Consider the following 14,375-nt stretch of genomic DNA (forward strand, 5'->3'; position numbering starts at 1 on the left):
TCCCGCACTATGACCCGCCGAAACCAGGCGGGAAGGGATTAGTGCCAATTAACTACCTGTTAACAGGTAGTTAACAGGCAGTTTTTAGCCTAATCCCTATTTTGAGGGGTGTCGTGTGGGATTCCCGACGGCTCCAAACCACGCCAGGTTAGAGCAGGCGGGCCGTCGGGTTGAAGGAGCTGGAGGGGTCGCAATGTCGGTGCTCAGGTGAGTGATGGGTGCATGAGTGCAAAGGTAAGTGTGTGTGGTGTGTGTAAAGTGTGTAAAGAACTTTTACTTACCTGTACTTACCTTAACAGCCTTTCTTCCTGTAGCCGTCGGGAGCCCATCAGTCAGCCGGAACTTAAAGCTGAACGGCAGCGATCTGTCAAAAGTGACATACTTCAGCTTTGAGTGCCGGTGACAGTTCTAACTGAGTCTGTGCAGAAGGACTCATGTTAGAACACAGACTGTCAAACAGCTGTAAAACACTGATATTTCATCTGTCAAGAACTCTTTACAGATGAAATTGCAGTCTGTGACGTCACCTGTTGCCGGGTGGCCTTTAATTGGTCTGCTGGGCGGGCTCAACAAGGTCAATCAAGGGAAAATCGCGCGGATTGGCCGGATGTCGAAGTAGGCGGGTCTAAAACCCGAAAGTTGTAGTCCCGCCTTCTTCCCGACAGCTTCAGGAAAATCGACCCCTATGATTCTAACTCCCATTAACCATACAATGTTCACACGAGGGGTTTGAAGCCACACAGTGCAGGATACGATATAATTGCGATTATGGAGACATGGCTGCAGGGTGACCAAGGCTGGGAGCTGAATATCCAAGGATATTCGATATTTAGGAAGGACAGACAAAAAGGAAAAGCAGGTGGGGTGGCCTTGTTACTAAAGGATGAAATCAGAGCAATAGTGAGAAAGGATATTGGCTCAGAAAATCAAGATGTAGAATCAGTCTTGGTGGAGCTAAGAAGCACCAAGGGGCAGAAAACATTGGTGGGAGTTGTCTATAGGCCTCCAAATAGTAGTGGTAATGTAGGGGATGGCATCAAACAGGAAATTAGAGATGCATGTAACAAGGGTACTGCAGTAATCATGGGAGACTTTAATCTACATATAGACTGGCCAAACCAAATTAGTAATAATACTGTGGAGGATGAATTCCTGGAGTGTGTACGAGATGGTTTTTTAGACCAGTACGTTGAGGAGCCAACTAGGGACCAGGCTATCCTAGATTGGGTATTGTGCAATGAGAAGGGGTTAATTAATAATCTTGTTGTGCGGGGTCCTTTAAGGAAGAGTGACCATAACATGATAGAATTCTTCATTAAAATGGAAAATGAAGAAGTCCAATCCGAAACTAGGATTCTAAATCTAAACAAAGGAAACTACGAAGGTATGAGGAGTGAGTTGGCTGATAGATTGGGGAGCTTCATTAAAAGGCACGATGGTGGATAGGCAATGGCTAACATTTAAGGAACAAATGCATGAATTGCAACATTCCTTTCTGGCGCAAAAACACAAAAGGAAAAGCGGCCCAACCATGGCTAACAAAAGAAATTAAGGATAGTATTAGATCCAAAGAGGAGTCATATAAAGTTGCCAGAAAAAGTAGCAAGCCTGAGGATTGGGAGCAGTTTAGAGTTCAGCAAAAAAGGACCAAGAGATTGATTAAGAGGGGAAAAATAGAGTATGAGAGTAAACTTGCAAGGAACATAAAAGCGGACTGTAAAAGCTTCTACAAGTATGTAAAAAGAAAAAGATTAGTGAAGACAAATGTAGGACCCTTACAGTCAGAAACGGGAGAATTTATAATGGGGAACAAGGAAATGGCAGAGCAATTAAACAAATACTTTGGTTCTGTCTTCACGGAAGAGGACACAAATAACTTCCCAGAAATGCTGGGGAACCAAGGGTCTAGTGAGAAGGAGGAATTAAAGGAAATTAGTATTAGTAAAAAAATAGTGCTGGAGAAATTAATGGGACTGAAAGCTGATAAATCCCCAGGGTCTGATAATCTGCATCCCAGAGTACTAAAAGAGGTAGCCATGGAAATAGTGGATGCATTGGTTGTCATCTTCCAAAGTTCTACAGATTATGGAACAGTTCCTGCAGATTGGAGGGTGGCAAACGTAACCCCACTATTTAAAAAAGGAGGGAGAGAGAAAACAGGGAACTACAGACCGGTTAGCCTAACATCAGTAGTAGGGAAAATGCTAGAGTATTATAAAGGATGTGATAACAAGACACTTAGAAAATATCAACAGGATTAGACAAAGTCAACATGAATTTATCAAATCAAATCAAATCAAAATCAAATCAACTTTTATTGTCATTGTTAGTGCACATGTGCAGTACAACGAAATGTAGGCTTGCGGCTCCCGAGAGTGTACATTTAGATTAAAACATTTAAACATTCAACATACATTTGGCTTGTAGTATATTAACATAAACATAACCATAATAAAGTGCATTGGCAGATGTGCAGGCTTTAAAGTTTATTTGTGGAGTTCAGTAGGATGACAGCCCTTGGGAAGAAGCTGTTCCTAAATCTGGTCGTACGGGTGCGAATGCATCTGTAGCGTCTCCCAGATGGCAGGAGGGCGAACAGACTGTGGCTGGGGTGGGTAGGGTCTTTGACGATGGACCGTGACCTCCGTAGACAGCGTTTCTGGTATATGTGCTCTATGGTCGGTAGCCGGGTGCCGGTAATGCGTTGGGCAGTTTTGACTACCCGCTGCAGGGCTTTCCGGTCATAGTAGCTACAGCTGCCATACCATACTGTGATACAGTTTGTCAGGATGCTCTCTATTGTGCAGCGGTAAAAGTTAGAGAGGATCAGGGGTGACAGGTTACATCCCTTCAGCCTCCTTTGGAAATATAGGCGCTGCTGGGCCTTCTTCACCAGAGAGGAGGTATTGAGGGACCAGGTGAGGTCTTCCGTGATGATAGGGAAATCGTGTTTGACAAACCTACTGGAGTTTTTTGAGGATGTAACTGGTAGATTAGATGAGGGAGAACCAGTGGATGTGGTGTATTTGGATTTTCAGAAGGCCTTTGATAAAGTTCCACATAAGAGGTTAGTGTGCAAAATTAAAGCACATGGTATTGGGGGTAATATACTGGCATGGATTGAAAATTGGTTAACAGACAGGAAACAGAGAGTAGGAATAAATGGGTATTTTTTGGGGTGGCAGGCGGTGACTAGTGGGGTACCGCAGGGATCAGTGCTTGGGCCCCAGCTGTTCACAATATATATCAATGATTTGGATGAGGGAACCAAATGTAATATTTTCATGTTTGCTGATGACACGAAACTAGGTGGGATTGTGATTTGTGAGGAGGATGCAAAGAGGCTTCAAGGCGATTTAGACAAGTTGAGTGAGTGGGCAAATACATGGCAGATACAGTATAACATGGATAAATGTGAAGTTATCCACTTCAGTAGGAAAAACGGAAAGGCAGAGCATTATTTAAATGGTGATAGATTGGGAAATGTTGATGTACAAAGCCCTGTTCCTGGGACTAGGGACAGGGTCACTGGCAAGGCTTGAAAGTCTAAGCAGAGCCAGGCCTGGTTAGTACCTGGAGAGGTGACCATTAGGGAAGACCAGGTACAGAAGGTCACGGAAGGAGCCCCGAGGAGAGGTGGTTGGTGAGAAGGTCACGGAAGGAGGAGCGGCTGGTGAGCAGGCCCGGGCGTTAGGCTGAAGATTGTTGGACAGGAGGAATGGTGGAAATGGAATGGCGGCGCGCACCGACGCAGCGGCTTTGCTTCTCCCAGTCATGGGAGCTTGCAAGATCACATTTCGTTGTTCATGTACTTGTGCAATGACAATAAAGTTGAATTATTAATTATTATTATTAAAAGGGACCTGGGTGTCCTTGTACACCAGTCACTGAAAGCAAACATGCAGGTGCAGCAAGCAGTTAGGAAGGCAAATGGTATGTTGGCCTTCATTGCAAGAGGATTTGAGTGCAGGAGCAAGGATGTCTTACTACAGTTGTGCAGGGCCTTGGTGAGACCACACCTGGAGTACTGTGTGCAGTTTTGGCCTCCTTACCTAAGAAAGGATATACTTTCCATAGAGGGAGTGCAGCAAAGGTTCACCAGACTGATTCCTGGGATGGCAGGACTGTCGTATGAGGAGAGATTGGGTCGACTAGGCCTGTATTCACTAGAATTTAGAAGAATGAGAGGGGATCACATTGAAACTTATAAAATTCTGACAGAGCTAGACAGACTGGATGCAGGGAGGATGTTTCCCCTGGCTGGGGGGTCTAGAACGAGGGGTCACAGTCTCAGGATACGGGGTAGGACATTTAAGACTGAGATGAGGAGAAATTTCTTCACTCGGAGGGTGGTGAACCTGTGGAATTCTCTACCACAGAAGGCCGTGGAGTCCAAGTCACTGAATATATTTAAGAAGGAGATAGATAGATTTCTAGACACAAAAGGCATCAAGGGGCATGGGGAGAGAGCGGGAATATGCTATTGAGATAGAGGATCAGCCATGATCATATTGAATGGCGGAGCAGGCTCGAAGGGCCGAATGGCCTACTCCTGCTCCTATTTTTCTATACCTCCAAGCTCATGGCCCACTGGCGGCTAAAGTACAGATTCTGAGCCAAGCCATTTCATCGATAGCATTTCCTCTGTCACAGCCCTTTAGTAACTTGTTACAACGTTGAGTCCACTCGGTTGTTCGAAAGGGTTCGAGTGCGGGCACTTCGGTTACTCGTAGGCAGTGGAGTGCCACAGGGACTACACACTCCCAGTACCCCGGTTGATGGTCCCAGAGCCCGGCCAAGTTCAGTCGGGAAACGGCGCCCCAATTTTGATGCACCATCTCGAATTCGTGAATTCTCAGCATTGACCAGAAAATAAACAACACACCTTATCTCTGGTTGAAATACAAAAAAGCCGCACACACACATCGAGGTATCTGCGCCCCTCCAATTCTGGCAACTTGCGTGTCCCCGATTTTCTTCACTCTACCATTGGTGGCCGTGCCTTCAGCTGCCTGGGCCCTAAGCTCTGGAATTCCCTCCCTAAACCTCTCCACCTCGCTACCTCTCTTTCCTTCTTTAAGACGCTCCTTAAAACCTACCTCTTTGACCAAGCTTTTCGACACCTGCCCTAATTTATCCTTATGTGGTTCGGTGTCAAATTTTTTTGTCTTAAAATACTCCTGTGCAGCGCCTTGGGACGTTTTACTACATTAAAGGCGCTATATAAATACAAGTTGTTGTAGTCGAGTGCACGGGCAGAGAGGAGCCTGCCGTTGCTATAGATGGACCTTCACGGCGGGATTCTCTACACAATGAGGATTTGTATACCTTTCACTGCCTGACCCATTTCCCACCAGATGCATCACATTTTTACCCGGTTAAACGTGTTCATTCATCGACACAGCGGTGTGAAAAGAAAAAGGGGATTTCACAGAATGATGCAGCACAGAAGGAGGCCATTCGGTCCATCCTGCCCGTGCCAGCTCTTTGGTAGAGCTCTCCAATTGGTCCTGCTCCCCTGCCCTTTCCCCATAGCCCCTGCAAATCTTTTCCCCTTCAAATATTTATCCAATTCCCTTTTGAAAGTTACTATTGAATCTGCTTCCGCCGCCCTTTCAAGATCATTACAACTCGCGGTGTAAAAAAAAAATTCTCCTCATCGCATCTCTGCTTCTTTTTCCAATTATCTTAAATCACGGGGGTGGTGCCAGAGGACTGAAGAATTGCAAAGGCTTACACCCTTGTTCAAAAAAGGGCGTAAGGATAAACCCACAAACTACAGGCCAGTCAGTTTTACCTCAGCTGTGGGGGAGCTCTTGGAAACGACAATCAGGGACAAAATTAACAGTCACTTGGACAAGTGCGGATTAATTAAGGAAAGCCAGCATGGATTTGTAAAAGGTAAATCGTGTTTAACTAACTTGATGAGGTTACAGAGCGGGTTGATGAGGGCAATGCAGTTGATGTGGTATGTACATAGACTTCCAAAAGGCATTTGATAAAGTGCCCCATAATAGGCTTGCCAGCAAAGTTGAAGCCCATGGAATAAAAGGGACAGTGGCAGCATGGATACGAAATTGGCTAAGTGACAGGAAACAGAGAGTAGTGGTGAACGGTTGTTTTTTGGATTGGAGGAAGGTATACAGTGGTGTTCCCCAGGGGTCGGTACTAGGACCACTGCTTTTCTTGATATATATTAATGACTTGGACGTGGGTGTACAGGGCACAATTTCAAAACTTGCAGATGACACAAAACTTGGAAGTATAATGAACAGTGAGGAGGATAGTGATAGACTTCAAGAAGACAGATGGGCTGGTGGAATGGGCAGACACGTGGCATATGAAATTTAACACAGAAAAGTGCGAAGTGATACATTTTGGTAGGAAGAATGAGGAGAGGAAATATAAACTAAAGGGTACAATCCTAAAGGGGGTGCATGAACAGAGAGACCTGGGGGTATATATGCACAAATCGTTGAAGGTGGCAGGGCAGGTTGAGAAAGCAGTTAAACAAGCATAGAGGATACTGGGCTTCATAAATAGAGGCATAGAGGACAAAAGCAAGGAAGTTATGATGAACCTTTATAAAACACTGGTTCGGCCTCAACTGGAGTATTGTGTCCAATTCTGGGCACCGCACTTTAGGCAGGATGTGAAAGCCTTAGAGAGGGTGCAGAAAAGATTTACGAGAACGATTCCAGGGATGAGGGACTTCAGCTACGTGGATAGACTGGAGAAGCTGGGGTTCTCCTTAGAGCAGAGAAGTTTGAGAGGAGATTTGATGGAGGTGTTCAAAATCAGGAGGGGTCTAGACAGAGTAGGTAGAGAGAAACTGTTCCCATTGGCGGAAGGGTTGAGAACCAGAGGACACAGATTTAAGGTGATTGGCAAAAGAACCAAAGGCGACATGAGGACAAACTTTCCTATGCAGCAAGTGCACTGCCTGAAAGGGTGGTGGAGGCAGACTCAATCACGGCTTTCAAAAGGGAATTGGATAAGTACCTGCACGGTTACGGGAAAAGGGGGGGGGAGTGGGACTAGCTGAAGTGCTCTTGCAGAGAGCCGGCACAGGCTCGATGGGCCGAATGGCCTCCTTCTGTGTTGTAACCATTCTACGATTCTATCTGTGTCACCTGGTTACCGACCCTCCTGCCAGTGGAAACAGTTTCTCCAGATTTACTCGATCAAAACCACTTCATGATTTTGAACACCTCTGTTAAATCTCCCCTTAACATTGGATTTAATTTTTTGTGGTGGAAAGCAAGTTACAGTAAACCTATTCAATGTCCCTTTCTTCCCACCCCGCCCCTTCCCCCCCCCCCACTCCCCTCCCCGCTCTTAACCTTCAGATCCTTTTACAAGGCAAGAATCCAGGTATCGCCTGGGAGTACACGTTACCGAAGGCTGTTAATGAAAGCAAGACCACTGTTCGAAGACACAACCACACCTGGGTGGTCGTGCGATCGGGTTGCTCGGCTTCATGTGCAGGAGGTGAGTAACTCTCCCATTCACCTGAAGAAAAAAGCTCTCCTTTCCCACCCCCCCCCCCCCCAAGAGAGAGAGAGAGGGAGGGAGACAAACGGGACGGTTTTTTGTTGAAGGCACAGAGTGCGGCTTTGTCCTTTTCATAGCCCGTGGCCCGCTCAGCAAAAGCAGGCCAGTAAGTGCTTCCGTTTGTTCTTTTGTTGTCTAAAAGCCACCTGCCATCGGCCCGGCTCGGCACAATCGCACGGCAACAGTGTCGTGAAACGCAGAGTGATTGTCACCTTTCATTCTTTTTTTTTCTCTGTTTTGTGTGTTTTTTTTTGTTTCTCTCAGACGGTGTGTCAGCTTCTGCGGTTTCATCTCGACTGTGGGAAGGGGATGAGGGGGGAAGAAAAACACTGTAGAGCAGGGTCCAGAGCGAACCCTTTGGCACGTCCTGGGTCACCAGATCCGAGACTTCCCGAGGCTCATGATAAACTGGGCTCGGATTGAAGTATATAGTTTGCACTTCATGTTTAAAGAAAGATCTTGCGATTCTACAGCTCTGTTCACGACCTCAGGACGTCCCAAGGCGCTTTACAGACAATGAAATAATTTTTGAACAGTTGTCACTTGTAATGTAGGAAACGCGGCAGCCAATTTGCGCACAGCAAGCTCCCACAAACGGCAATGCGATAATGGTGCTTACAGAAATCATTAAGAGCTAGTGGACAGGTACAAAAAATAATTTAAAAGGCTAATAGAATGTTGGCCTTAATCTGAAGGGAGCTGGAATACAAAGGGGTAGAAGTTATATTATTACAGTTACATAAATCTCTGGTTGGACCCCATTTAGAGTACTGCGTTCATAGGGTAGATGTAGAGAAAATGTTTCCCTGGTGGGCGAGTCCAAAGCTAGAGGTCATCAATATAAAATAGTCACTTACTAATCCAGTAGGGAATTCAGGAGAAACTTCTTCACCCAAAGAGTGGTGAGAGTGTGGAACTCGCTACCAGAAGTAGTTGAGTCAAATGGCATAGACGCATTTAAGGGGAAGCTAGATAAACGCATGAGGGAGAAAGGGCTGGAGGGGTATGCTGGTAGGGTGGGAGGAGGCTCGTGTGGAGCATAAATGCCGGCATAGACCAGTTGGGCTGAATGGCCTGTTTCTGAGCTGTACACTTGATGTCATTCAGTTCTGGGCCCCGCACCTCAGGAAGGATATATTGGCCTTGGAGGGGGAGTAGCGTAGGTTCACCAGGATACCGGGGCTAAAAGGGTTAAATTACGAGGACAGGTTACATAGATTAGGCTTGTATTCCCTTGAATATAGCAGATTAAGGGGTGATCTAATTGAGGTGTTTAAGATGAGTAAAGAAGTTGATAGGGTAGAGAGAGAAATAATTTCCTCTTTGGAGGAGTCCAGAACAAGGGGGCATAACCATAAAATTAGAGCCAGGCCGTTCAAGGGTGATGTCAGGAAGCACTTCTTCGCACAAAGGGGAGTGGAAATCTGGAACTCTCTCCCCCAAAAAAGCTGTTGAGGCCGGGAGTCAATTGAAAATGTCAAAACTGAGATTGATAGATATTTGTTAGGCGAGGGTATTAAGGTTTATGGAACCAAGACTGATAGATGGAGTTATGCTTCAGATCAGCCATGAGCTAACTGAATGGCAGAACATGAGCGATTGAATGGCCCACTCGAGGTTTTATGTCCCCATGTCACTGTTGTAATGTAGGAAACGGGGCAGTCAGTATGCGCACAGTAAGCTCCCACAAACAGCAATTTGATAGTGATCAGATCATCTGCTTTAGTGATGTTAGTTGAGGGATAACTATTGGCCAGGACACCGGGTAGAACAACCCTACTCAATTTACAATACAATAGCAAAATACTGCGGATGCTGGAAATCTGAAATAACAACAGAAAATGCTGGAAACACTCAGCAGGCCAGGCAGCAACCGTGGAGAGAGAAACAGAGTTAGCGGTTCAGGTCTTGGACCCTTCGTCAGAACTGGAAAAGGCTAGAGATGTAACAGATTTTAAGCAGGGAGAGGAGTGGGGGGGGAGGGGGGTAGAGTGGGGGGAGGAAGGAATTGAAGGAACATTCTGTGCTGAAGAGGCAGGAAAGATAAAATGTTGCAAATGGGGATGGCAAAATCATACAGCATGAAAAATGGGGGCAGGGATTATTGTCTGAAATTGTTGAACTCAATGTTGAGTCCAGAGGGCTGTAAAGTGCCTAATCGAAAGATGAGGTGCTGTTCCTCGAGCTTACGTTGAGCTTCATTGGAACAGTGTAAGAGGCTGAGGTCAGAGTGGGAGTGGAGCGGAGAATTAAAGTGACAGGCAACTGGAAACTCGGGGTCACCCTTACGGACTGAACGGAGGTGTTCCGCAAAGCGGTCACCCAATCTGTGTTTGGTCTCCCCAATGCAGAGGAGACCACATCGTGCTCAATTTACTTCTACCTGGGCAGACAAGGCCTCGAGTTTAACGTCACACCTGAAAGGCGGCACCTCCAGGCAATGCAGCACTCCCTCAGCACTGCACTGGAGTATCAGCCTAGAATATGCGCTCATGTGCTACCCACTGAACCACAGCTGACACCTACTTTTTTTTTGGCAGTCCCTTGTTTAATAACTGGACGAAACACACAATGATTGTCTCGCACTTCTCTGTTTTGCTTGTGAGAATACTTCCCGTGGAGTAGACTCCAGATCCTGATCCGGTGAGAAAATTGCCATTGCACCTTGCCGGCCTTGTCAACGATGCCCACATCCCGTGAACGAATAAGAAAAAGATAAGTGACCAGAGGAATCTTTATCCTCACCGAACCAGAGGAGTATTTTTTTCCTTTTTATTTATTCATTCATTTATTGTGGGCGTCGCTGGCAAGGCCAGCCTTTATTGCCCATCCCTAATTGCCCCTTGAGAAGGTGGCAGTGAGCTGCCTTCTTGAACCGCTGCAGTCCGTGTGGTGAAGGTGCTCCCACAGTGCTGTTAGGGAGGGAGTTCCAGGATTTTGACCCAGCGACGATGAAGTAACGCCCGATATACTTCCAAGACAGGATGGTGTGTGACTTTGAGGGGAATCATAGGATTATAGAAATTTACGGCACAGAAGGAGGCCATTCTTGGACTACTTAGATCCCTGCTGCCCTTGTCCTTCTAGGTGGTAGAGGTCACGGGTTTGGGAGGTGCTATCGAAGAAGCCTTGGCGAGTTGCTGCAGTGCATTTTGTAGATGGTGCACACTATAGCCACAGTACACTGATTGCGGAGGGAATGGATGTTTAAGATGATGGATGGTAGAAAATAAGCATTGTGTCCAGTTCTGGGCCTTGGAGGAGTGCAGAAGAGATTTACAAGAATGGCACTTGGGATGAGGGACTTCAGTTGTGTGGAGAGACTAGAGAAGCTGGGATTGCTCTCCTTAGAGCAGAGAAGGTTTAGGAGAGATTTAATAGAGGTGTTCAAAATTAGGAAAAGTTTTGATGGAGTAAATAAGGAGAAACTGTTTCCATTGACAGGAGGGTCAGTAAGCAGAGGACACAGATTTAAGATAATTGGCAAAAGAACTAGGAGGAGATGAGGAGAGATTTTTTTTAAGCAGCAAGTTGCTATGATCTGGAATGCGCTGCCTGAAAGGGCGGTGGAAGCAGATTCAATAATAACTTTCAAAAGGGAATTGGATATATATGTGAAAAGGAAAATTTGCAGGGCTGCGGGAAAAGAACAGGGGGAGTGGGATTAGCGGGATGGCTTTTTCAAAGAGCTGGCACAAGTCCGATGGGCCGAAAGGCCGCCGCCTTCTGTGCTGTAAGATTCTCTGAAGAGCGGGAGCCCTGGATGCTTTTTCTCATGCCTAGCCTATGGGACATCAAGACCGATTGTTGCATCACAGCTAATTCAACACAGCCCAGAGTTGGAAGCTGTGCCTTCTTGTTACAAAGGACTCATTGGGCCAGTAATTCCGGTCCCAACGCGTGAGTACGGACGGTGTACTCACGCGTGGGCCCGTTGGAAGTGCCGAATTTCAGCATGCACAGCGCATGCGCGGGAAACCGGCATTTCCTCCAAGGGGTTCAGAGGTCCTGCGCGCACGCGTTGAACTTCCTTCTTTTTGACAGGTTTGCCCGTGTGTAAGGGCCTGAACTTTTTAGACATATAAAAAGGAGGCGTAAGGAGTGGATTCTTGAAGGTAAGTGGTCTATTATTTAAAATTATAACATTTTTTCCACAGCTTTATTGTTTTTAAGGACTTTACAGTAAGGTAAGTTTATTTTTAGACCCGATTTCTTAAAAAATTATTTTTTTCAAAAATTTGATTAATTGTTTAAAATAGTTTTTTAAAGTTATTTATAGTTTATTTAATTATTGGGATGTTTTTTAAAATTTTATTTAAAGTTAAACTAGTCTTTTGGGCGCCCGTACTTTTCATGAGTTTGAAAATTCTTACTGTCAAACTCATGAATGAAGTTTCCCCTCCCCTGATTGGCTGCACAGTGCTCACCTGATCCCAGCCGGCACATCGCACTAACTACGCCGCTGGATCAGGCAAGCACATCGCGCCGACAGCTGAACTGGGCCAGTGACAGGAATTCCAAGCAGGCCCAGGCTTCAGATGTCGGCGCGCTGGGTGAGTGCACATCAGGGGCTTGCACGCGCGGCAAGCCCCCGAACCTAATTTCTGGGCCAATACCATATCAGCTGCTTTATTAACTCCCAAGCTATCAGTGAGGACTTTGGCTGGACTTATTCAAACGTTAACAGGCGTTTGCCTTTCTCTTGCAGGAAAAATGGTGACTACGGCCTATTGTCTACAGGACCATCTCATTCAAGTCAACTCCACCTTGTGTCTCGCGCGAACAAGGCCTGTAACAGGAACAATTACCTGCAACACTCAGCCCTGCCCTGCAAGGTAAGTATTTAAAATAAATTCATAAGCATGTGAAGAACTCTCTTACTTTAAAAGAAAAATCAAGGATATTCATAATAGAAAGAAAGAAATTTACTTGGTGCCTTTCACATCCTCAGGAAGTCACTGTTGTAATGGAGGAAACGTGGCAGCCAATTTGCGCACAGCAAGCTCCCACAAACAACAATGTGTTAATGACCCGATAATCTGTTTTTGTGATGCTGGTTGGGAGATAAATATTGGCCAGGACACCAGGGAGAACTCCCCTGCTCCTCTTCAAATACTACCTGGGGATCCTTTACATCCACCTGAGCGAGCCGACGGGGTTAATGTCTCATCTGTAAGATGGCACGTCTGACAGTGTAGCACTCCTTCAGTTCTGCCCCACTGACAGTGCAGCACTCCCTCAGCTTTGACAGTGGCGTGTCAGCCTAGATTACGTGCTCGACACTCTGGAGTGGGATTTGAACCCGCAAGTTTCTAACTCAGAGGCGAGAGTGCTACCACTGAGCCACAGGTGGCATTGTATGGATGAAAAAATGCATGGGCCTGGTTTCCCGATGCATGAAGCCTTGACCTTAAGGTCTGAAAAAATCATCTTTGAGATGTTTTTCTAGTGGTCGTGTATACTAATGAAGGTTCAGTTACAAATGGTTCAAGTTTAGTTAAGTCTAATAGTCACTGAAGATCGTAGGTGGTCTCAGTGCAAGTAACATCAAGGTTGGTGGTCTTTGTACCTATTGTGACATTTAAAATCAAATGTATGGGGTATCACTGTTATTTTAAAATTTAATTAACTAGATTTGGATACCTGGATGGGGGAGGGCTGTATTATTGATGTGCTAATGTAGTGTGTCGAGGATCTGCAATAAGATATATAAACATGAATGCGAGTAACATTAGGAATAAAATGTCTGAACTGGAGTAGGGGAACTAAGATGAGGTAACAATGTCAGAAACATGGCCGACCCCAGGGATTGGTAATGAATACAACCTACAGGGGTATAGAGTGTTCAGGAAAGGAGGTAGCGTAGCCAGAGATGTCAGGGACACCTGGGAAGGCTAAGAAAAGTTACACAATGAACCCGCTCTGGTTAGACCTCCTTAATGTGAAAGGACAAAGCTGACGCTTACGGTGTGCCACAGACTGCCAGGGTCAGAAGGGAAAGGACTGCAGCTCACCTTATGAAAATATAAATGGGAGTATCTGAGAACAGCAAGGTTATTTTAATAGGGGGGGCTACCGACCAAATCTATTCTAAGAATACCTCAGTGATTTGAAGTACAACCTGTTGAAGTAATGCAAGATAAAACAGAAAATGCTGGAAAAACTCAGCAGGCCAGGCAACGTCCGTGGAGAGAAAATAGAGTCAACGTTTTATGTCAAAACCCTTTATCAAGACTGAAGAAGCACAGGAAATGAAACAGATTAAAAGGCCAGTTTGGGGGCCGGGAGAGAACAAAAGAGAAGTGAAGAGACATTAAGAGGTATTCAAAACGAGACGAGATGGTGATCGGACTAGTGGAGACAAAAGACGGCTCTAGATTAGGTGTGAAATGCGCTGGCAGAATGGGAGACAGCTGCCATGTGGGAGAGAAAAAAAGGGGGGGGAGAAACCAAAACAAAGGTGTGGATAAAAAATATATAAGTAAAAATGTAATAGGGGCCGAGGTTATGATCTGAAATTGTTGAGCTCGATATTGAGTCGATATATTCGGATTTCCAGCATCTGCAGTATTTTGCTATCGCACTAGAAGTAATGCAAGACACTGAGCCATGGGGGAGGGAGTGCAAATTTTAGACTCATACAGCATAAAAGGAGGCCATTCGGCCCATCGTGCCTGTGCCGGCTCTTTGAAAGAGCTGTCCAATTAGTCCCACTCCCCGGCTCTTTCCTCATAGTCCTGCATCTTTTTCCTTTTCAAGTACATATCCAAATCCCCTTTGAAAGTTTCTATAGAATCTGTTTCCACCGCCCTTTCAGGCAG

General features: G+C 45.7%; 1 protein-coding gene across 1 annotated transcript in view; it reads left to right on the top strand.

Annotated features, from left to right (window-relative positions):
- adamts18 (ADAM metallopeptidase with thrombospondin type 1 motif, 18) overlaps positions 1-14,375 on the top strand; it is a 293,677-nt gene that overhangs the window by 217,403 nt on the left and 61,899 nt on the right. The window contains exons 15-16 of the mRNA XM_085992058.1: positions 7,350-7,491; positions 12,263-12,389. Coding sequence (XP_085848184.1) covers positions 7,350-7,491; positions 12,263-12,389 — 269 coding nt within the window. The remainder of the gene's footprint in view (positions 1-7,349; positions 7,492-12,262; positions 12,390-14,375) is intronic.

The sequence above is a fragment of the Somniosus microcephalus genome, chromosome 6 (assembly GCF_052327205.1).
Source record: "Somniosus microcephalus isolate GS21.2 chromosome 6, FLI_Smic_1.0, whole genome shotgun sequence".
Taxonomy (NCBI): domain Eukaryota; kingdom Metazoa; phylum Chordata; class Chondrichthyes; order Squaliformes; family Somniosidae; genus Somniosus; species Somniosus microcephalus.